Source organism: Triticum dicoccoides, chromosome 6B, assembly GCF_002162155.2.
Source record: "Triticum dicoccoides isolate Atlit2015 ecotype Zavitan chromosome 6B, WEW_v2.0, whole genome shotgun sequence".
Lineage (NCBI taxonomy): Eukaryota > Viridiplantae > Streptophyta > Magnoliopsida > Poales > Poaceae > Triticum > Triticum dicoccoides.
The window spans coordinates 716941767-716964670 of record NC_041391.1 but is presented as its reverse complement, the minus strand read 5'-3'; the positions used below and the strand labels follow the sequence as shown (position 1 = coordinate 716964670).

Below are 22904 nucleotides of genomic sequence, written 5' to 3'. Positions count from 1 at the left end.
GGCTTAGCTGCAGCCCAGTGCTCGCCTAAGTGATAAAAATCCTACCAAGTGAAGAGCAATCCTCTCACTCGGGGGCTTAGCTGCAGCCCAGTGCTCACCTAAGTTTGAAAAAATCCTACCGAGTGAAGAGCAGTCCTCTCATTCGGGGGCTTAGCTGCAGCCCAGTGCTCGCCTAAGTTTGAAAAAATCCTACAGAGTGGTGAGCGAACCTCCCGCTCGGAGGCTTAGCTGCAGCCTCATACTCGCCTAAGTTTCAAAGAATCCTACCGAGTGAAGGGCAATCCTCTCACTCGGGGGCTTAGCTGTAGTCTCGTACTCGCCTAAGTTTGGAAAACCTTACCCGATCGGTCGACAGGAACGTCAAGACCATTGCTGAGTGCCTTACTGATGAGCTGATCAATGTTGCGGAAGGATCACCAGATCAGTCGATTGGAACGTCAAGACCATTGCTGAGTGCCTTGCTGATGAGCTAATCAATGTTTTTTTTTGAATGAGGACTGCAGGGCTTACACCCCACAGCATTTTATTAAGACCAAGAACAGCAAGTACAAAACCTAGAAAGGTTCCATAAGAAATGGAACAAAACAGAAGAAGAAGATAAAAGAAAACTATGTACCATCTAACCTAGAAGAGAAAGAAAATGTAACTATACATGTCACCTCTCAAGGAGGAAGAAAATCAATCCATTTAAGCAGTGCCTCCCTGTGTTTTGACTTGATTCTATGAGCCAAAAGGGAAATGTCATGGACAAAACCATTTCTCCACTGTCTGAAGGTTGGTCTGATGAACCTGAAAGCTTTATCATTTCTGACTTTCCAGATGTTCCACCAAGTAAGAAATACCACTTCTGAAAAGAATGGTTTATTGAACTCCTTCCTAGCCTGGCATGCAATCTGAACCATATCCTGGTTGTTGGGCCATGAAATCTGCAGGTAGTTCCAGACTCTCATGCTGAAGTTACACTGAAAGAACAGATGATTCCTGTCTTCAAGAGTTCCTGTAGGGAAAAGCACACATTCAGGTCCATCATTGATCTTCCACTTCCTGCGCTGAATCATATCCTTGGTGTTTACTCTGTCCATAATGACAAGCCAGGATCACCCGAACGGTTGACTGGAACGTCAAGACCATTGCTAAGTGCCTCGCTGATGAGCTGATCAATGTTGCGCAAGGATCACCAGATCCGTCGATCGGAACGTCAAGACCATTGCTGAGTGCCTTGCTGATGAGCTGATCAATGCTGCACAAGGATCACCAGATCAGTCGATTGGAACGTCAAGACCATTGCTGAGTGCCTTGCTGATGAGCTGATCAATGTTGCGCAAGGATCACCCAACCGGTCAACTAGAACATCAAGACCATTACTGAGTGCCTTGCTGATGAGCTGATCAATGCTACTCAAAGATCGCTCGATCAGGCGACTGACCAATCTTCTCCAGAAGCTGCATTAAAACAATAATTCGAGATAAAGGCGAATTTCATTCGAAGACAGACGCAATATGAGGGGTCATAAATTCGAAAGTTTCTTAACCGCAAAATAAAGTGCTCGGGCATCAGGCCCGAAGGAGTTTTAACGATTACAAATCCACTCGGCATTCCGAGGCAAATAGAAGTGGTGACATAATGTTTTTTAATCACTCGGCGGGAGAAGGACTGGCCGGGCCGCAGAAGCTGTCAAGATCGATGCTGTCGGCGATGCGAGTGGCTGCCTCGAGGAAAGTGTCCATGAAGTCCTGGAAGGAGTGCTTCTTGGTGTTTGCCACTTTGAGAGCTGCCAGCTTGTCCTCCTTGGCCTCCTTGTAGTGCACTCGGACCAAAGACAAGGCGACATCGGCCCCACAGCGCGCAGAAGATTTCTTCCACTCCTGCACTCGGTCTGCATTCTGTTTTAGCCGAGTCATCAAGGACTCGAGGTCTCGAGACATTTCTGCCTGAGGTCAGAGCTCGGCGTCCACTCGGACCATCGCTGCCTTCGGCCGAGCCAGATAGTCGACTGCTCCATCCAAGCGCGATTCCAGTCGAAGCAAGTTCATCGCGACTTCATCTTTCATGGGGCAATTGATGGGGTCGAGACAGTTTCAGCCTCGAAGTCCTGACAGAGTTCTGTTTCATCACAACGAACAATGAGTCGACAGTATTGCAAATCCCAGTTGACGACGGTTATTTAACTGAACAGACATACCTTCAAACTTCAAGACAAGCTTTGCCGCAAGTTGTTCTAAATGAGACTCTAGCTTGCCGGTCCTGGTCCTGAGACCCTCAACTTCAGTGGTCAAGTTCTCCTTGTCCTTCCTCAGCTGCTCGACTTCACAATTAGCGTCCGAGACAGCCATCTTCAATGTCGCGTTCTCATCCTCCAACTTGCCGACTGAAGCCAGCTTCTCGTCCGCAAGCTTCGTCTTCTCGCGTGCTTCCTTTTGAGCAGCTACCAAGTCCAGATCCTTCTGCTCCAGAGCTTCCTTCATCCTCTCTAAAGAAACAACACTCTTCAGACGAGACTAAAGTTGGTGATTTTCACTACGCACATCTGCTTGTGTGAATTCACTCGGTTCAAAGAGACTAAAAGAAACGCCAGCGCCAAGTGTGAAGCTACAAAGCAGACAAAATGACCGAGTAATTACCTCCCATGATGGCTGTTTCTTCTTGAGCTTTCTTCAGATTCTTCTTCGCAAGTTCGAGATCAAGTTCAACACTGATATGCTTCTTCTATAATTTGGTGAGACGAGCTCCAAGATCACAAGACCTCTACAACCAGAAAGACAGACATGTCAGTAGACACATACAAGTAACAGTGAAGGAAAAGATTTACTCTCAGACTACTATCGAATCAAATATTCAACAATAGTCTCAGGGACTACACCCAGTGGGTGCACTTAGCGTGTCCCCACTGGATCAGATCAATACTCAGGGAAGAGCTTCTAAAAAAAGAAAAAAAAAGAGGCAGAATGATCAACACTCATCAGACCTCAGTCGACTGCCAGCAGCCGACCGTGGTCTCGGGGACTACACCCAGTGGGTGCACTCGACGTGCCCCCACTGATTCGAAAAGTGCAAAATCAGAAATTTCTTGAGTTCTAAACAAAGGAACACCCAGTGGGTGATCAGACATAAAGCAACATTCAAAAATTCAGTTGGAAGTTTACTGACCTTAACATTGGTCTGAAGGGCAGTGCTGGCATTGTAAGCTATCTGACTAGCTTCATGCATCACTTTCACCTGCTCCATGACAAGATTCGCCTGGCGAAGAGCTTCCCTAGCGGCACTCGGCGAGTCGTCCGGAGTTTGATATGTAGCAAAGAGGGATGGCTCCAGAGGAGTCGAAGTAGCGGCCGGGTCAGACGAGTGGAGTTGCACTGGTGCAGCAGGCGTCTGTGTAGTCGACCCCGATGGACGATCAGTCGTCAACGGGTTAGCAAATGTGACATTTGTCCGAGCTATCGCCTCTGGTGCCGGTGTCGACTGAGGGATTTGGACTTCAAGTCTCCTTCTGCTCGAACCTCCACTCTTCTTCTTCCTCTCTTGTAGAGGCGCTTCTTCTTCTTCGTCATCAGGGAGCACAACGATATCTTGCGGAGCTACATAAGAAGAGAAGTATCAAATTTTCAGTCAATCGACCACTCACTCAGTTAAACAGAACGGGGTTGAACAAACTTACCAGCTCGTGAGGTGGCTTCTTCGTCTTCTGGTGCCTTGTCAACGTCCATGTCAGTGGCAGCAGAGGCAGGGCTGGAAGGGCATAAGGATTAGTCAGTCGGATCGAGAAAACTTTCAGTCAACTTACGGAAACACAAACAACATACCCACCCTGAGGCAACGAGGACGTCCATCTTGATTCGCGGCAATGTCTTTCGAGTCTTGGAAGGGGCGACTTTAGGCTGCTTAGCCACCTTCTCCGTCGGCTCCAGAGTTGACGTCCGAGCGCGCTTCTGGGTGGCGGCACTTGGAGCCGCACTCTTCACACGACCGCCGGACGGATCGTGTTGCTGCTTGGATCGACGCTCGGAGCACGGCGGTGAGTCGACCTCTTCCTCCTCATCCGACTCCTCGCTCTCCTCCTCCTCCTCCTCCTCCCCTCCCAGGGACTCCCACTCGCCACTCTCCTCCGCACTGTCCTCCCCCTCCTGGTCCTGCACCAAAGCCTGTTCGCCGTTGGGCATTGAGTACATCTCAGTGAATACCTGCAAAGCAAATTGGTCAAGACAAGAGTCAGCCAACATCGAGCGCAGTCGGAACACAAGCGGAAAACAGTCGGAACGGAGAATGTACCTTGTCGGGTGGGTTGTCACTTCCGAAAGGGACGACTCGCCTGGATCCTCTAGGGTTATCTTGATTGCCCATAATACTCTTCAACCACGAGGCCACGGTGTCGAGTGGCACTTCTTCTGGATGGACCCGAGTGGTGTCGCCCGGTCCAGAATACAACCACATCGAGTGATCACTGGCCTAGAGAGGCTGGATACGCCGAGCGAGGAACACCTCCAGCAAGTCCAGGCCAGTGACACCGTCATTGATGAGCTGGACCACTCGGTCCACTAACATCCTCGTCTCCATGGTCTCGGCAGTAGTAACCTTCAGTGGAGCAGGAGTCTGGACACGGTCGAATGAAAAAGGAGGAAGACCGGTCGACTGACCTGGAGTCGCAACATCTTGGCAGTAGAACCAGGACCATTGCCAACCCCTAACGGATTCAGGGAGGGTCACAGCTGGGAAAGCGCTCCTATTCCTCTTTTGGATACCTAAGCCCCCGCACATCTGGATGACGTGGGTTTTCGAGTCACTCGACTTCGCCTTTTTAACCGACTGGGAGCGAATGGTGAAGATATGTTTGAAGAGACCCCAGTGCGGTCGACATCCTAAGAAGTTCTCGCACATCGACACAAAAGCGGCTAGATACGTAATGGTATTGGGGGAAAAGTGATGGAGCTGTGCCCCGAAGAAGTTCAAAAACCCTCGGAAGAAAGGGTGCGGAGGAAGCGAGAAACCCCGGTCGACATGAGTGGCGAGCAAGACGCACTCACCCGGTCGAGGTTGTGGCTCCGTCTCTCCCTTCGGCAGCCTCGCCGCCCCTGCTGCAATCAGCCCAGACTCCTCCAGATCGGTCAGATCTTCCTACCGGATCGAAGACCGGATCCAATCGCCTTGGATCCAGCCCGGCGGCAGCCCCGAGCGCGATGACGATCCACGGCTTGGTTTCTTGCCCTTCGCCGCCCCCGTCGCCTTCTTGGCGCGCTCTAGCGCCGCGTCTTGTCCTTCACCATGGTGGGAGAGTGGCGGTGTTGGAGGCGGAGGCGCTTGGTGCGGCGGAGGAGCAGAGGAGAAAGAAGAAGAGGCAGGCATGCACAGTGCAAGCACCTCGGCCCCTTCGCCTTATAAAGGTCCACTTCCGAGTGACTGACGTGTGGGGCCGGGCAATCCCGTCAAATCCTGCTACAGTTGCGCGTAGGGAACATGGCGAAAAAGGCGGCGTGATGATCGAGGCGTCGCTGCTTATCCGGGTCCCCCTTTTTTCGGCGCCCTCCTGCTCGCGCGCACCCCCGAAATTTTGTATCCCACGGAATCCGGGATCCCCCGCGGGCAATCGCGCCCGAGATCTCGCACTCCCGCGCGGCACTCGACGCATGAAGCCACCAGTTCAATCGACAAGTTTCTGAATGGATCAAGGTAACCGAGTCGACTCCGAAGTACCAACGCCGGCGTTCAGTCTAGCAGGAATCACTCGCGGAGACACAAAGTGCAGGACAGGTCCAATGTTGTCTCCCTTTCCTCTCATACCTTAATCCATTCGGGGGCTACTGACGAGGATACAGACCCGGGGTAGGGTCATGGGCTCGGCCTATACGTCCTACCCAAGGTCACTACCCTAGAAGATGGAAAGACCAAGAGTCAACGGAAGAGCACCAATCTCATACGTCGAGTGCAATCCACTCGACGGTCACATCACTCGACGGTCGCTACTTATCGTCATCGACCACAAAGAAGGTCACTCGACCATATCGAAGACCAGGAGTCGGAATAGTACGCAACGGCCGGATATTTACTCCTTAGTCTTCATGAGCATAAAGAGTACTTAACGCTGGCGTTACCAGTAACGCCCCTTACTTTATGTACATTAGTTCCCTTGTAACAGAGGGGAGCTGGGGTCCTGGCATACTCTATATAAGCCACCCCCCTCCTCTGGGACAAGGGTTCACACCCTCTGTAAGACAACACACATAATCCAATCGACCGCCTCCGGGCACCGAGACGTAGGGCTATTACTTCCTCCGAGAAGGGACTGAACTCGTAAACCTCGTGTGTACATCTTCGCCATAGCTAAGATCTTGCCTCTCCATACCTACCCCTTTTTCTACTATCAGACTTAGAACCACGACAACGCCCTTGGGCGTTGTCGCCGCCGTGCCGGCCGGACCGGCCAAGGTTTCCCCCGGTCCCCTAGCTGGCCACCAATACGCACCAACGCCGGAGCCAGAGAACAAATCGCTAGCCCCCGCCGACGGCGAGAGAGAGGCGGTAGGGAGAGGGATTTCGAACCTCCAGATCTAACGAAGAAACTTCGCGCCGTGGCCGGATTCCACCAGCCACCCGTCACCCTGCGCGGCCAGGCACACTGGCCAGCACCCCTACGAACGTCGCCAACCGCCCGACGGCGCCGCCTCTCCGGCTGGGGCCGCCGCCCCAGGAATCGGTGGCCTCCAAGAGGAGATGGAGCGCCGAGATCCCCGACGCCACCTTCACCGGCTCCCGCGCGGGCTTCCCGGCGTTCGTCTCCGGTAGCGGCGAGGGGAGGAAGGGAGTGGAGGGGGGTGGCGGCGCCCCCCGCGGAACCCTAGTCGCCCCCGAGTCGCCCAAGGGGGCGACGCGATGGCCGGGAGGGGAGGAAGGGAGTTATGGGCCTAGACATGGAAACTTTGAACTGTGAAAAATATGCTACTCAGCATCGGTCTTGCTTGAAGGTTCTCTCCAAGTATATAAAGGTGGTGAAAAGGGGATCCCAAGCTGGGACATTTGGTTTAAAATATATGGTCATATCTCATATATTTTTTCAGGAGGCATTTTAGGTTCAAAGCGTGTATATGTGTCTGCATGAGTAATACTTCCTTGGTTTCATCTCTACCTCTCTACCTAATAATAAAGAGAATTGGGTTTCTGTCGTCCGTCAAAAAAAAAATACCCCCGAAGTTGCTAGAAATTACCCACTATGCCACCCATAAGTAAAGAAAACGATTTGATTTTTTTTTCAAAAGTCACCTCCATCCTGGAGTTTTGAAAGGTATGACTCCCTTATGAAGCACAAATGCACTAGTGCTCCAGTGGCTAGCTCATTGCTTTTCTTCCCTGGAGACCAGGGTTCGATTCCCACCTTTTCACACTTTTTCCCTTCCTTTTCTCACAAAACGTTTACTGTATTAATGGGCCGGCCCATGTGCGTGGCTTCACATATCTTTTTTTAATTTCATTTTTCTCTTTTTTCTTTTCTCATTTTATTTCCGTTTCAGAAAATAAAATGTTTGTGAATTCAAAAATGGAAAATTCGGGATATTCCATATGTTTCTCATTCGAGATATTCCAAATTTAAAAGGTATGAGTTTCAGAAAATTGTTAAAGAAATCATAAAATGTTTGTGCATTCAAAAATGGAAAATCATCAAATTTTCTCGGATTCGAAAAGTGTCGGTGATTTTACATACTGTTCACAAATTATAAAAATCATGATTTTAAAAAGTGGTCAGGAAATAGTATCATGTTCATGATTTTTAAAAAATAACCATGTATTCGAAACACATTCGTGTATCTGAAAAAAATTCCATGAAATTTTAGAGCTTGTTAACAAAAGTTCAAAAAAATTACAAATTCACAAAAGTTCAAAAAATCACAAATTTTAAAACTAATTCTCCAATATTTTTAAAAATCATCGATTAAAAAATGTTGAGTCAAAAAATGTTGAAGTATTTGAAAATTATTCATGCATTTCAAAAAATGCTCATAAACAAAACGAACGTTAAATCCAAAATTTTAAAAAAGAACTTTTTCGATTCGCTAAACTGTTCGCCGATTCAAAAGTCTTTTAAGTATAGGATTTGATTAGTTTTTGAAAACTCTTTATATGTCTAAGCATTGTTAGTAGTTTGTGGTTGATGAGATAGAAAAATTTAAGTTTTAGACATTCCCTTGCGCAACATAATGACAAGTGTGGCGTGAAGTGGCAAAGCTCATAACCTTGGGATTTACCACGTCAAATGCATTATGATCACGTGGACATCGCGACCATCATTAGCAAGGGTGAGAGAAAAGATAAGTGGCAACATGGTGAGCCTCCGTGTTAAAATAGAGGAAGCTCATATGTCGTGGTATTAAGTCCAACTTATTAGACTAACGCATAAATTTTTTTCTAAATTTTTTATCTCCCGTTGCAACGCACGAGCATGTTTGCTAGTAATATAAGAGTGTTTTTGACTCTAGCGTACGGTGGGGGAGGGAGTAGTAAATTCTAAATAAGACCTTCCCTGAATAAATAATGTTAATTTTGTGTGTGTCACGAGAGGGCCACGTGTGGATGGGCCCACAGAGCAGAGAGACGGACGTAGGATTAGGCGGAACGACGACGACCCACCTCTGTTCGTACGCCGACGACCACATCCATTCCATCCATCCCCTTGTCGCTCGCCCACTGCTTGCTTGCCGTCGTTCGAGCTTCCTCGCCGGGCTACTGCGTGGTGCACGGGGCCTCTCGATCCCGCTAGGTACGGCCCCGGCCCCGTCCCCTTCCCTGCTGCGGTGCTTCCATCTCCTCCCGTCCCGCGGCTGCGCGCATAGTCCTGCGCCGGCTTACCTCCGTCAATCGACAACAGATCCACTGTTCACCGTCGGTGCGCTTGATCCATACCGCGAACAGAGAGAGCCAACTCTGAGCTGTTCACGTGTCGCCGGCGTCCCTCTCCTCGTCGGGCGAGGCGCCGGCCGGGGCTACTTCGTGGCCGGCCATCCTCCACGGCCGATCAATCCCGATAGGTACGGCCCCGTCCCCTCCCTCCCTCCCTGACGTGTTTCGATCTCCTCCTTATGCCGCCGCTGCTCCCATCCGGCTAGCTCGTTTGGCGCAGCAATGGTTTGGCTCACCTCCGTCAATCCATTCTCTTTCAGGGTTCATAAAATTCCACTATTCACCGTCAGTGCGCCAACAGAGCAACCTAACTCTGAGGTGAGGAACTATTTGTGCCCTTCTTAGATCTCTCACATCGGAGCGATTTCTAGCTTGTTCAGTGTTAATAACAATACATCCTCCTTTGTCCTTTCCTTTTCATGTTGCCAATCTTGTAGAGCCATCCACAATTTTGTAGCTTGTTCTGTGTTAATAATAATAATACATCCTCCTTTCCGTTTCATGTTGCCAATATTGTAGAGCGATCCACAATTTTGTAGCTTGTTTGTGTTAATAATAATACATCCTCCTTTCCGTTTCATGTTGCCAATATTGTAGAGCGATCCACAATTTTGTAGCTTGTTCAGTGTTAATAATAATACATCCTCCTTTCCTTTCATGTTGCCAATTTTGTAGAGCCATCCGTCATTGTGATCGACCGACTCTGCTAACCCAGTGAAGAAAATTCCAGGTTTCAGGACAGGATCCTCCCCCTCCCCTGCCCTGCTTCCATCTCATCGCCTTTCGGCGGCACATGCATGTTGGTCAGTAGATTGTTCAGTGCATTTATGCTTACTTCGATTAATCCTCTTTCAGGGTGTTTGTTGATTGACCAAGCAAATATACTACTGTAGCAGCTGCTTATTATCGTCAGTGCATTCGACCTACACGACTGGTTGGTACATAGCCATCCACACCAAGTTAACTGCTGAACTAGCGTGATCATGGAGGGGGTCATGGTGAGTGCAGCCACAGGGGCCCTCAACTCTGTCCTAGACAAGCTGGGCACTCTGCTGGTCCAAGAGTACAACCTTCACAAGGGGGTGCACAGCGAGATCAAGTTTCTCACTGCTGAGCTTACCGCCATACACGCCTTTCTCCTCAAGATGTCGGAGGAGGAAGACCCTGATGTGCAAGATAAGGTATGGATGTCCAAGGTCCGGGAGCTCTCTTATGATATAGAGGACTCCATCGATGACTTCATGCAAGACGAAGCCAACAAAGATGCTAAGCCAGATGGCTTCATAAGTAAGATCAAGCACATTCTCGGCAAGTTGGGGAAGAGGAAGGCTCACCATCAGATGTTCCAAGATCTGAAGCAACAGGTCACTGAGGCGGGCGACAGGAATGAAAGGTACAAGACTCGCCAGGCCTTCTCCAACATGAAAAGTGCAACCGTTGACCCTAGAGCTCTTGTTATCTTTGAGCATGCCTCAAGCCTCGTGGGGATTGGTGAACCGAAGGCCGAGCTAATCAAATTGTTGATTGGGGAAGATGGAGTTGCATCAACGCAACAGTCACAACAACTGAGGATGGTCTCCATTGTTGGATCTGGAGGAATGGGCAAGACAACTCTCGCAAACCAAGTGTATCAACATCTCAAAGAGAAATTCAACTGCAAAGCTTTTGTATCAGTGTTGCGAAATCCAGATATGATGAATATCCTGAGAACTATTCTTAGTGAAGTTAGTGGTCAAAGTTATGCTGCCACAGAAGTAGGGAGCATACAACAAGTCACCGAGAAGATTCGTAATCACCTAGCGGAGAAAAGGTACAATTTCTACTTATTCTTTTACTTGTCACATTTCACATGAAAATCATACTAGTAGCTTGCCAGCAAACATAATTATAGTTGTATGCGTACATTTTAATATATATTTTTTCTAATATGATATTAGAAAGTGTAATGGCCAGATGACCATGTTGATGCCCAAAACAATAATTGAAATGGAACAGAGACCTTGTGAAAACAAATCAACAAACTAACCTAAGAGACCATGGCCATGTATTTTTCTTTCTTCTGAATTCTGACATATTACGATCTCCAGTACATAGCTCCATTGATTGACTTCACACAAAGACTAAGGTATAATTCCCACGACATGCCTTAGTGTTTGCATGTCTAGCATTACTTAATAACTACCAAAATATTTGCATTGCGGTCAAAGTATTTCCATGGCACGTGAATTTTAACTAATTTCTAACATAATTTTTTGCAGGGATTTTCTAACATAATTCGAACACATGTCAAACAATTCAAATGGAAGTTACAGTCAAATGATTCTTTGTTTGGGCTTATATTTTAAAGTATCATTAATTTTTGTGGTGACTAAAATATTTTTGAAACTAAAATTTGGAACCATGGCTTTACCCATTTCGTCTCGAATCACCGGCTGTTCAGAACCACGCCTAGATTCTTTGTTTATTGCCCACACCCACCCATAATTAGTTGCCTCGCTATGATTATCCAATCATCGGGTATGAATCGATATATCTCTTGCTTGAATTGTTGCATGCTTCTCAACCAAACTGGGCTGATATGTTCCTATTTTCTATGGCCATATCTCCAATTTAAATCGCTGCTTATATATCCTTATTTTACATTGTCAGTAAGGAAAAGCCTCATATTATATGCTCTTTATATTAAAGACAAGCTTGTAAATCCATGTGCAGGTATTGCATTGTTGTAGACGATATATGGAAGAATGAAACATGGGATGTCATCAAGTGTGTATTCCCCATGACCAGCAGCGGCATAATAATCACCACCACTCGTATGAAGGATGTTGCTAATTCATGTCGATCGCTATTCGGTGGTCATATTTATAATATAAAAGCTCTTGATATTGTTCACTCAAGACAGTTATTTTATAGTAGATTATTCAAGTCCGAAGATGATTGCCCTTCATACCTTAAACAGGTTTCTGAGCAGATCTTGGAAAAATGTGATGGGCTACCTTTGGCGATCATTGCTGTATCTGGTTTGTTGGCTAACATAGAAAGAAAAGAAAGTATATGGAATCAAGTGAAAATTTCAATTGGTCGTGCACTTGAAAGGAATCCCAGCGTTGATGGAATGATGAAGATATTATCACTTAGTTACTTTGATCTGCCTCCTTATCTAAAAAGTTGCCTCTTACCTAAGCACATATCTAGAAGATTCTATTATTAAGAAGAAGGGCCTGATAAGAAGATGGATTGCTGAAGGATTCATTCATAGAGAGGGTAGATACACGGCATATGAGTTAGGAGAAAGGTGTTTTAATGAACTACTCAATAGGAGTTTGATCCAACCTGGGGAGACAGATGACTATGGCAATGTGGATAGTTGTCGAGTTCATGACACAATTCTTGATTTCATCATATCCAAGTCTATTGAAGAGAACTTTGTTACCGTACTTGGTGTTCCCATTATGACAATTGGGAACCAAAGTAAAGTTGTCCGTCGACTCTGTCTACAAGGTGTCAAAGAAGAAAGTTCAACAGTACTGGCAGAAGGTCTCGTGTTGTCCCATGTCCGATCACTTATTGTGGTTAGAGGTTCAATGGAAATCCCTTCTTTGGAGGAGTTCAGACATCTGCGTGTTCTTGACTTGATGGATTGCTCCGAATTGAAAGATCGTCATCTTGAAAATATAGTGAGGTTGTTCCAGCTGAGGTACCTGAATCTCAAAGGTACAGAAATAAGCAAGCTCCCAGAACAAATTGGTTGTTTAGGATGCTTAGAAGTGCTGGACGTAAGAGGGACTTCTCTAAAGGAATTGCCTGCGTCTATTGTTAATCTCAGAAAATTGTTGCATCTACTTGTTAGTCATGCTGTGAAATTTCCTGATGGGATTGCGAAGATGCAAGCACTGGAAACGTTGGAAGATGTGAGGATCTCTGTTCAGCCATTTGACTTCCTATGTGGCCTTGGTCAACTAATGAATTTGAGGAATCTGCGGCTTATCATTGATTTCAGAGTTGAATCTGACACTGAGGATACAAATGCGCTTCGGGAGGACCGCAACAAAGCTATCGTCTCCTCCCTGTGTAAGCTAGGCACCCAGAATCTGCGCTCCCTGACTATTTGGCTTCAGCGCAACCTCTTACATGGGGAATCTTTGTGCCTGCCTACCCTTGAGGACCTTTCTTTCTATTTGTCGGCCTTCCCACAGGTTCCAGCATGGATGGGCTCCCTCAGAAACCTCCAACGGCTACGCCTTGCTGTGGAGAGGCTCAAGCAGGACGACCTCTGCACCCTTGGGGCTTTACCCAGTCTGCTCTTTCTGGATCTGAATCAAACAGAGTCAAACAGAAAGCTCAGATTTAGTGATGAAGTTGGGTTCCGATTCTTGAATACTTTTATTTATCACGGATATCTTAAACCAGTAGATCTGATGTTTGGGACAGGGTCCATGCCGAAGCTTGAAAAACTAGAGCTTCATGAGTTTCGCATGGTTGAAGCTAACTCTCTTGGCTTTGGAATTGAGAACCTCCCCTGCCTCACTAGTGTCAAATGCATTGGTGTTAAGGGTGATGATGACATAGTTGAAGCCGTGAAGACTGTCATGGAGAGAGGAGTCAGCACACATCCCAACCACCCTAGTCTACTCTTTCAGAAATTGCTACTTTGAATTAACAAGCCAACAACAGGGGAGTTGCTTCTGCTCGTCGTCTGGCCACCGGTTCTCAAGTTTAATACTAGTGTCTAGCTCGATTCATCTCTCTTTGATGTTACAAAATTGTAGAATTGGTTAAGGCTGTTGCTGTACTGCATTTTCTGTAATAATCAGTCATCCTTATTGATGGTTTAATATTATTGGGCGACCATTCGTAGTCGTCATTCTGTAGTTGTCATGCTCTTTGGCAAGTCGTCATTCTGTAGCTGTACCGGTAATACATTTCTCCTTTGCTCTTTTATCCACCTGTCTGTGGCCGTCGTGTTCTTTCATGAAGCAAGCTTTTGTGCCCCTGTTACGCTCTGCTTCTTCTCAATAGTTTTCTCAATAATTCGGATGATGTTATATATGTTTCCTTACGGTTGTTTACAGCTTAATATAAGCCTGTCAACTGGTATGTATTACTGTCAATTAAATCTTGATTTTACAGTTCATTTGTTAATCATTTGCTGTGGTAACCAGATCAGTACTGGCTGATTATTGGGCACTCGAGTGTTGTGGCTGATCTATGTTGTCGGAAACCATCTTGAGACAAGATTAATTCCTGCTGTCAACAATCCCAGTTCAGAGTTTTCATTCAGAAAATGTGTGCTCTTTCTGAATGGGTAAACTGCCTTCAGTCATAGATTGACGCTGACAGTTGTTTAAATTGGGTAATGCCATTGCATTCTTGGTTAGCTATTTCTGAAGTTAGTAATTTTGAAGGGAGCTCAGTGCCCATGTTATAGGTTCCAGAACTAAAAACTTGATGAGCACTTCTTGTTTTCTCGATGATTTGGATGCTGTTATATATGATTACAGTCCTTCACAGATCAATATGCTGTTGATATATTATATATATTGCAGTTAAATTTCGATTTTAGCAATCATCAATTAATTTGCAGTACGTAGCAGTCTGCAATGAATGTGTCTAAGTTTCTGCAGACATGCCCTTTCTGCTGGTAGTGGTACCCATCATTTTTTTGCAATGATAGTTAAACTCCAAATCGATGCTTGAGGACAGCAGACGATAATCTCTCTACGTTTTTTTTTGTAGACACACCACAGTTGTAGGTGTTTGAGAGAGACCCTTTCTTTTGCTTTTTTTTTGTAAATTGTGCATCTTCAGTTGTTTGGTTTTTGTCCCCGATAAATTCAGTCATGTCCTTGTGGTTATTTCCTTCAGCAAGTTCGTTGGCAAACTGAAGAAGAAGGCACCGGGCCCATCTCATTGCGGGTGGGATCCCTTGTCAACAACAAGAACAAAAAAAGGAGTGCTGGTGTCGAGTGGAGGAAGTCGGGCTGGAAGACCTCTGCAACCTTGGATTGGAGGCTTGCCTGCTCTGCCCACTAAAAACCAGGTTCAGAGTCATTGGTACACATGGTTGAGCATTGAGTACACTTTGGACCAAACCTAGAAAAACTCATCAACAGGCCGGGGAACATCCAGTACGGTTTGAAAAACATCCATGCCGATATTGCATTTTCAGCTACATTATACATTGTCTGCAGTGGATGTCCATTTTCGGAGTTTCAGTTTACATGTCCTTTCTGCTTGTTTCGACGCATGTGCTTATGTAGTTCTACTGCTGCTGGTTTCGAAATTGCCCGCAAGAAAGCTAATGACCATGCAAACTGCAATGGATCTCCCTTTGTACACATTTGTATACCATTCAGATCGTGATTTGCCTTGTTATTTTTTTCAGTGGGTGATGTTGGAAAGGAGGCACTCTCTGTTTCCTGGGTGAAGATGACGCTGATGGACAGAGACCCATTCTGAACTCAGTGCGCTTTCGATCTCTTGAGGAGACAAAGCATTTGTACCAATGTTTCGTGGATCCTTCAGTGGCAGCTGACAATCCACACCAGCCAGCTTTAATTTTGTTGAATAGCCTCAAGAGGTGCTGCTGCTCAGGCATCTGCATGATGGTGATGGACACTGCATAACAGTAACAGGGGCTTCTATTATTTCACATGATGAGTACATCACCAAGCCAAAAACCAGCAACTTCACCAAACATGAGAGTTTCGGCTGGCTCATCAAGCCCATTTGAAACCAGCAGCGGTCGCAACGCACGGTTCAACCTTTGAGCCGCAGAGAGAGACAGACATCCTGATCATGTACATGAGCCAAGGAAGCACAAGTTAAAGAGTTGCCTTGCGAATCAATCATCATCAACAGAAAAAAGGAGTAACATCTCAAAGAGCTTCCCAGGAAGAAAACCGCGGCTTCATCATACCATTTCGTCTAGAAACAGAGCACAGGGACCAAAACCAAACTCATTGGCTAAAAGTAAAAAAAAAAAAAAAAGATAAGAAGGTGTTCGTGTGTTCAAACAAGATTCTACAGGAAACCAATTCGTCTAGAAACAGAGTACAAGTGCTACTCCCTCCGTTTACTAACGTACAAAACTCTGGAGTACCATCCACTCTGTTAGCGTACCAAACTCTAGGCGCCCCAATTTTTTGGATGGTCTTTGAGTGGTTATTTTTCCAAAACCCGGCTACCTAGTATATTAGAAAATGAACCAAGTTTTAAAATATATTCATAAATTTAATAGATGTTCAAGAAATTTAAAAATTCAAAAAACGTTCTTGAATTTTGAAAAAACTCTTCAACTTTTTTTTCATGAATTTTGAAAAGCTTGTGAATTTCAAAATTGTTCATAAAATTGTAGAATATTCATAAATTTCAAAAAAAGTTCATAAAAATCGCTGCATTAGTGTACCATCCTCTGAACGCCCCTTTGTTACTTCTTTTTTTCCTAATAGATGTCTACCGCATGATTTTAGCAAATGCTCTAATTTTTTTAAAAGATGGTCAAAAATTTATAAAAATATCATGAATATCAAAAAATGTTAGCGAATTCAAGAACAGTACTCCCAAATTTGAAAAATATTTATGAGTCAGAAAAATTTTATGAATTTCTATATTATTCTTGAATTTTAAAAAATATTTATGAATTTCAAAAAATGTTCACTAACTTGAAAAGGCCTTGTGGATGGGAGCTCTGTTCCGCACATAATGGGTGCAGTGGACAAACAAAAGCTCACCTTGACACAGCGACTATGTGGGTCCTCGTTTGTTGGCCCAGGTTTTTTTTTTTGCGCCCAAAACATGCTTGCTTTATTGAACAGTAGTGTTCATAGGAATACAATTCAAAGATGGGTTAATAAGCCACACATGGCGCCCCAAACCTAGTCCAAAAGCATGTCTGGCGAGGCTATGGGCCTCTTGATTCGAATCACGCCCTTCAAAGATGAAGGTGCATTGCTGAAATTGTGCCGCCGTAGTTGTAATCTCCTTCACAATACTTGCATACATTCCTCCTATACCTGATTTTTTTTTAAAGTAGTTGGATTTTTTTAAGTTATTGGATTAAAAACTGATGGTGAATTAGAAACATAAAATTATTATTTTGTTGAATTATCAAATATTCAGGTATTTCAGAAAAATATTCAGGAATTACAAAAAACAAAAATGGAAAACTTTTGACATGACCCTCGCCCTAATGCATTAACGTCTTGCCTGGAAACCTTTTGTGATGTGTTAATTGACTCATAATGCTGTTCTTAAATTTCTGTTTCCTGACCTCTGCAGCTCAAAGGTTCAACGGCGCTCTGCCCTGCAACTGTTGCTGGCTCTGCTACTGTTTCCAAATGGGCCAGTATTATGGTGATGTTGGATAGAGGGAGTAATTGAGATGCGAACTGTAACACTCATATGTTATTTTCCTCCTTTTTTTCATTGATACGTCCTCTGGTGATGTTGGCTCTCTATTTCCCGGATGAAGATGGTGCCGATGTATTCAGACCCATCCTGAACTCGGTCTCTTGGGGCGACAAGGTATTTGTACCAAATTTCCGCAGATGCTTCACTAGCAGATGTGGTGCTTGACACAAGAAATTCTCTTGTTGAATGGGATCAAGACTCAAGAGGGGCTTCTATTACTCGCATCAGTATCTCACCAAGCCAAAACCAAGCAACATCACCAAACATGAGAGTTGCTCCTCATCCGCTTTTGAAAATAATTTTCAGAGTTTTCAGCTACATTCATGTCAACAAGTACATTTTCTGCAGTGTACATGTCTAAGTTTCAGCGGGGCATGCCGATTCTGCTTGTTTCCACGAGGAGGGGGTCAACTGTGCCTGCAGATGCTTACTCACTTCTATCTTTATTTCAAAATCGGCTAGTACTACCCTACTGCCATTCGAGAAAGCTACTGTATTTAACATGCATGCCGACTGTAATGGCTCTCTCTGTCTACACATTTGTATGCCATCTGGGTTGTGGTTTTCCTTGTTATTTTTCCAGTGATGGATCCTGGTGATGTTGGAAATGGATGAATATGATGCCGATGGATTTGGGCGTCGAAACCGCTACCAGATAGATCGCCAAGGTGTTGTGCATCGAAATCGCCACAATCTGTAGGCAGTTAATGCATCGTCAGATCTCTCCCGGGGACAATTTTACCCTGATTAATTTGGAAGTAGAAGCCAAGAATATCAGAGTTGCTGGTTGCTGCTCCTGCTCCTTTTACATTCGGCAGTTGATATATAACATCATGCACTGTACTGGCAGTTGATACATACGTGAATCAGAATCGGCTACTCCCTAAGTAGCTGTGGTCCTCCAGTCAGAGATTGAGATGCCGGCAATTGTTCAAACTGGATGAAGCCATTTTGTTCTTGATTAGTTATTTCCTTGAGCGAGTTCTTCCGCAAACTTGGCATCAAGGAAGCTCAGTTGTACGTAGTATCCTGAACTTAAGCAATTCATTCGTGAGATCTTCTCGTTTTCTCGACGACTTGCATGATGCTATATATTCTTACAGTCTTTCTGACTTCAGTACAAGATTGCTACATAGTATTGCTGCTGTTAAAACTTGATGTTACCAGGCATTAATTAATTTTGCAGTAGCAGATGATTATTGCTAGCTAGCTAGATGCTTGAGGACAGCAGATGATTATTTCTATGTCCTGGCTGATGTTGGGAACGGACACACTCTGTTTTGTTGCCTCATGTATTCATGCTCAGCTCAGGCTGTATCTATCTTCAGCTATCAGGGCACAATTTCGTGGAGGCTGCAATCTCAAAGGTTCATCACCATTTCAGCAGAGATCGTCTCCTTGACAGCACCACCAAGGTTCCCAATGTCATTCATACAAGTGTTACAGTTCACATGTTAATTAGCTCACTTTAGCAGCCCATTTGAACACAGCAGCAGCAGTGGCAAGGCACGGTTGAACCTTTGAGCTGCAAAGAGAGAGACAGATACATCCTCATCATGTACATGAGGCAAGGAAGCACAAGTTAAAGAGTTGCCTTGCGAATCAATCATCATCAACAGAAAAAAGGAGTAACATCTCAAAGAGCTTCCCAGCAAGAAAACTTGTTGCATAGGTTGCCCTTTTCACATACCTATCTGAAAGGGAACTGAAATTCTAACAAGCCTCAACTGCAAAAATGCTTTCGACTGCTGAGAGGAAAGACATACAGTTTTGAATCACAACCAACCAGGATGATCTAGAACTAGAAATTCACAGCATTCAACTACATAAATGGAGTAAAAAAGGCTGGCCAAAATGGTCACGACCTGCATCCATCTATACAATACATATGCATCCATCCATACTCATGTCGCAAAGATAAGCAACTCTGCAGCGTGCATATATCAGCTACATGCATGCAACAGTAAACAAAACTACATAGTATAAAGTACATAGAAGTTCTGACTTAACATGGTTGCAAACAAGTAGAGCTCGTCACTGGGGAGTCTGTCTCAATCCCATTACACAGCTAGCACTTGAAGCATTACACGGCTGCAAATCGTTTGTTCACAAGACCGAGGAGCAACTAACTACTCAGGGGAACACTCGAATCGCTGAACAGCGGAACATAGGGAAAACATGATATCAAATCGCCTCGCCCAAAACTGATGAGAACACGAGCCTCCTCGCGAGCACTGTCATACGCCATCATTGTGTTGTCGCGAAGATTAGCATAGCAAATCAAACTACGATCTGGATGACATGAGATGGCACTGAATTCATAGCCATAGACTGTACCTGTACTGTTCAGCAACTTGTTATTGTTCAAATGGTGCTTCAGCATCCATTCATCTGAATCATAGTTCTGAAGACACCAGATGGAAACTGTAAAACGATTATCTGTGTGCAGCATGTAATGCAAGTGCCCCTGGGACCGACCAAGAATACCAAGCTCGGACCTTTGCACTCCTTCTGGCACTGGAATTGCCCTCCATTTCTTCCCCTCCAAGTCTACCGACACTACTGTAGACTCAAAACTAACAAAGTGCAGCATGCCTTGATGAAACAAATGTCTGTTGTGGCAAATACTGGTATCAGATTCCCACCCACTTTCTTTGAAGCTCCATGACCCAGTTTCCGACGAGTATATATTTATGCCTGTCACATTCAGGCACTCTTTCAACATAATCTGAAACACATGGAAATGGGAGGAAACATCACGATCAAAAGCCAAATGAAAGGTTTCTTCCTGAGCTACACAACTGGAGTCAGCTGGCAACGTTGGTAACACGACCCATCTCTCTGTGGCAGGATTGCAAACTAAATGGCGGAACGGACGCTGAGAAGAGCAGCACAAGAGAAGGCCATCACAACAGTCCTCCAGCCTGACGAGCTCAAACTCAGGCGGCAAGAAGGGGAAACTGGGATCAATCTGAGGTCCTTCACCGATATTGGCAAAGTGCCGAGCTACTTTGGGACAGCGTCCTATGTCTTCGGTGTCAAAGAAGAAGCCGGCGAGGGTCTGTGGGAGCTTCTTGATGTGTTCAGGGTGGGAGATGAGGTCGTACCAGTGCGTGTCGACACACTTGCAGCAGCAAAGCGACTTAAGTGGCAGCCGTGACAGGATCTCGACGATGAGTGCGTCAGGGAGGTCGGTGAGAACAGTCTGCACATTTCTCTTCCTGCTAGATCTCCTCGCCATCGCAAAAGAAGCACAATCTGAGATCGATTAGTACTTGAAATGTCAGATGATCCCTATAGTAACATAAAAATGAATTGTTGTCAGGTTCAAAGCTTGTCACCCTGTGATAAAATAATTAAAATGCATATAACAAGCAGCTACTTATGAACATAATGCAAAAATAGGTGGTTCAAAAGAACAGCACAATCTTGAGAAGGTAAGGGCTAAGCCAGGTCCATTGAGTTGGTGCTTATTTCAAACACAGATCAGAAATAGATTTATTATTAACAATCTTCATGTGCAAGTACTTAATCAGAGTAGTAGCTGCGCATCTGTGACGTACGTTCAGTTCCAAAGATTTAAGGAACTACTGTAGTAACAAGAAACTCAAAATCAGGTTATGCATGCAGGTACAGCCACAACATGTCTTGGAGATGCTTAGAGAAAAACTCTGAATTGCCTTGCTGCTTGCACCACTATCAACAACGACGACGGTGCCTGTGCTTCCTTCTGGAATGACAGTTGGTAGATAACAATGCAAGCTAGCTGCCCAAATGGGATGACGAATAACAGATGGATGAGAGGCCATCAGAGAACGAATTCTGAGGCGCAATATAACTCTTTCATCAGGATAAGACCGCTTGTTCTCACCACTCACGTGGGTTATGGCCAAGACGTTATAACCTGGAACCTCACAGCTAATAACTGCTACTCTACTGGCTCTTCCTACAATCAAATTGGGGAACCCAGGCACTTACTCTGCAATGCTACCTATATACAGCAACATGATATAGCAGATAGGGCAGGACGATACTAATAACTCTATGCGTATGCAGCCAAACAAGCATAAGGATCAGTTTACTACCTATGGCAAGCACTCCGTTAACACCTATCTTGTGGAAGAAATGATTAAGGGGAAGATATGGTTCAGGTTCAGGACAACCAAACCAAAAATCAGATGGCAACTGGTAAACATATAATGCAGCTTGAACATGAGGATCCATACCAAACAAACTAGGCGGCATTTGCAACCAAACAAACAAATGCAGGTTGAGCGTGAGCAGCCATACAGGTAACTAAAACAAGCATATGAATCACTTGGACAAACGTACGGTGCACCATGGAAACGAATTTTTGCATTTCTGACGAAGAGGCATTACCGCGAACACTTTGCGTGCACTTTGTCGACGCAACCTGCAGGCACTGCGGCTTGGGCGCGCCCGGTGGCAGAGATCCGGGCCAACGTGGCCGTGCGTCCAGCTGCAGGACTCCGCGGCGCGCCCGGTGGCGGGGGTCGAGGGAGGAGGAAGCTGGCGGGCGGCCGGCGGCGGGGGTCGAGGGAGGACCAAGCTGGCGCGCAACCGGTCGGTGAAGGGCCTTGGCTTGTCGGCCACGCGCGTCGCCAGCGGCTGATTACGGGCGGGCGGCGGAGCTCGAGCGGTGATGAGCCGGCGGTGAGGAGTGGAGCAGAGTTGAGCGGTGATGTATCGCTTGTATTGTTTTTTTTTTTTTTGAGACAAGGTTTTCTGCCCTGTAGCATTGGTTTGGTTCTGTGGGTTTTTTTTTTCCTGGTTTTCATTGCTGTTTGTTTTTTACATTTGTTTCCGCTAGTTTGTTGATATTTTTTAAATAATATTCATAAATTTAGGAAAAAAAATATCTTGAAAAATGTTGGCATCTTAAACATATTGTTTGTATCATTCCACAAAAAATGTTCACGATATATAAAAGTTGTACATTATGCATTTGAAAAAAAGGTCATCATGCATGAGAAATGTTCACTGTGTATTCAAATATTCACTATGCATTTAAAAGCGTTCAACGTGTTCAAAACAATGTTCAGTGCGTATTAGAGAGATGTCCAACATGTATTTGAAAATGATTCAGCGTGTATTTTAAAAAAATTAGATGTGTTTAAAAAATGTTCGTTGTGTGTTTAACAATTTTTCAACACGTGTTAAAAATCAGCGTGTATTTGGAAAATTTACCATGTATCTAAAAATATTTAACATGTATCCGAAAAAGTAAAAACCAAAAAAAACTGTAAAAGAAAACCAAAAATCACTACACAAAAACAAAGGAAAGGAAAATAACCATACGAAACCTCCGCAGCCCGCATGGATTGTTACACAATGACTTCTACTGGGCCACGACCCATAACTGACCACACCCTGAGAGACATGAGAGCAATTAGTTGACGAACGCTTCTTTGGGAGCCTTTTAACGACCAGCGTCACTTGGTGCGTTCTCATCCGACCCGCCATGTTTCGCGCTCTGGGCGCTTTCTCCGAATATTTTTTCCGCATATGTTTCCGGCTTTTTAAACAGTTTTTTTTTTACGTTTCGGTTTTCCAACGGTCTTCCTTAGCTTTTGGATCAACTTTTTTTTTGT

The 22904-nt window shown here is 45.1% G+C and overlaps 1 protein-coding gene and 1 pseudogene across 1 annotated transcript; one reads left to right on the top strand and one right to left on the bottom strand.

Moving 5' to 3' along the window:
* The first annotated feature begins 8637 nt into the window (after positions 1–8637).
* Positions 8638–13819, top strand: LOC119325572 (annotated as a pseudogene).
* Positions 13820–19128: 5309 nt separating this feature from the next.
* On the bottom strand, positions 19129–21793 carry LOC119324282 (putative F-box/kelch-repeat protein At3g17540). The gene is made up of 2 exons (XM_037598049.1): positions 21673–21793; positions 19129–20586 (listed from the first exon to the last, which is right to left on the bottom strand). Exon 2 carries the CDS (start codon positions 20531–20533, stop codon positions 19418–19420), a length of 1116 nt encoding a protein of 371 aa, XP_037453946.1. The 5' UTR covers positions 20534–20586; positions 21673–21793; the 3' UTR covers positions 19129–19417.
* Between the last annotated feature and the right edge of the window lie 1111 nt (positions 21794–22904).

What these genes read in the sequence shown, in the direction of transcription:
- LOC119324282 (XM_037598049.1), bottom strand. Translation starts at nt 20,533, where the DNA reads ATGGCGAGGAGATCTAGCAGGAAGAGAAATGTGCAGACTGTTCTCACC.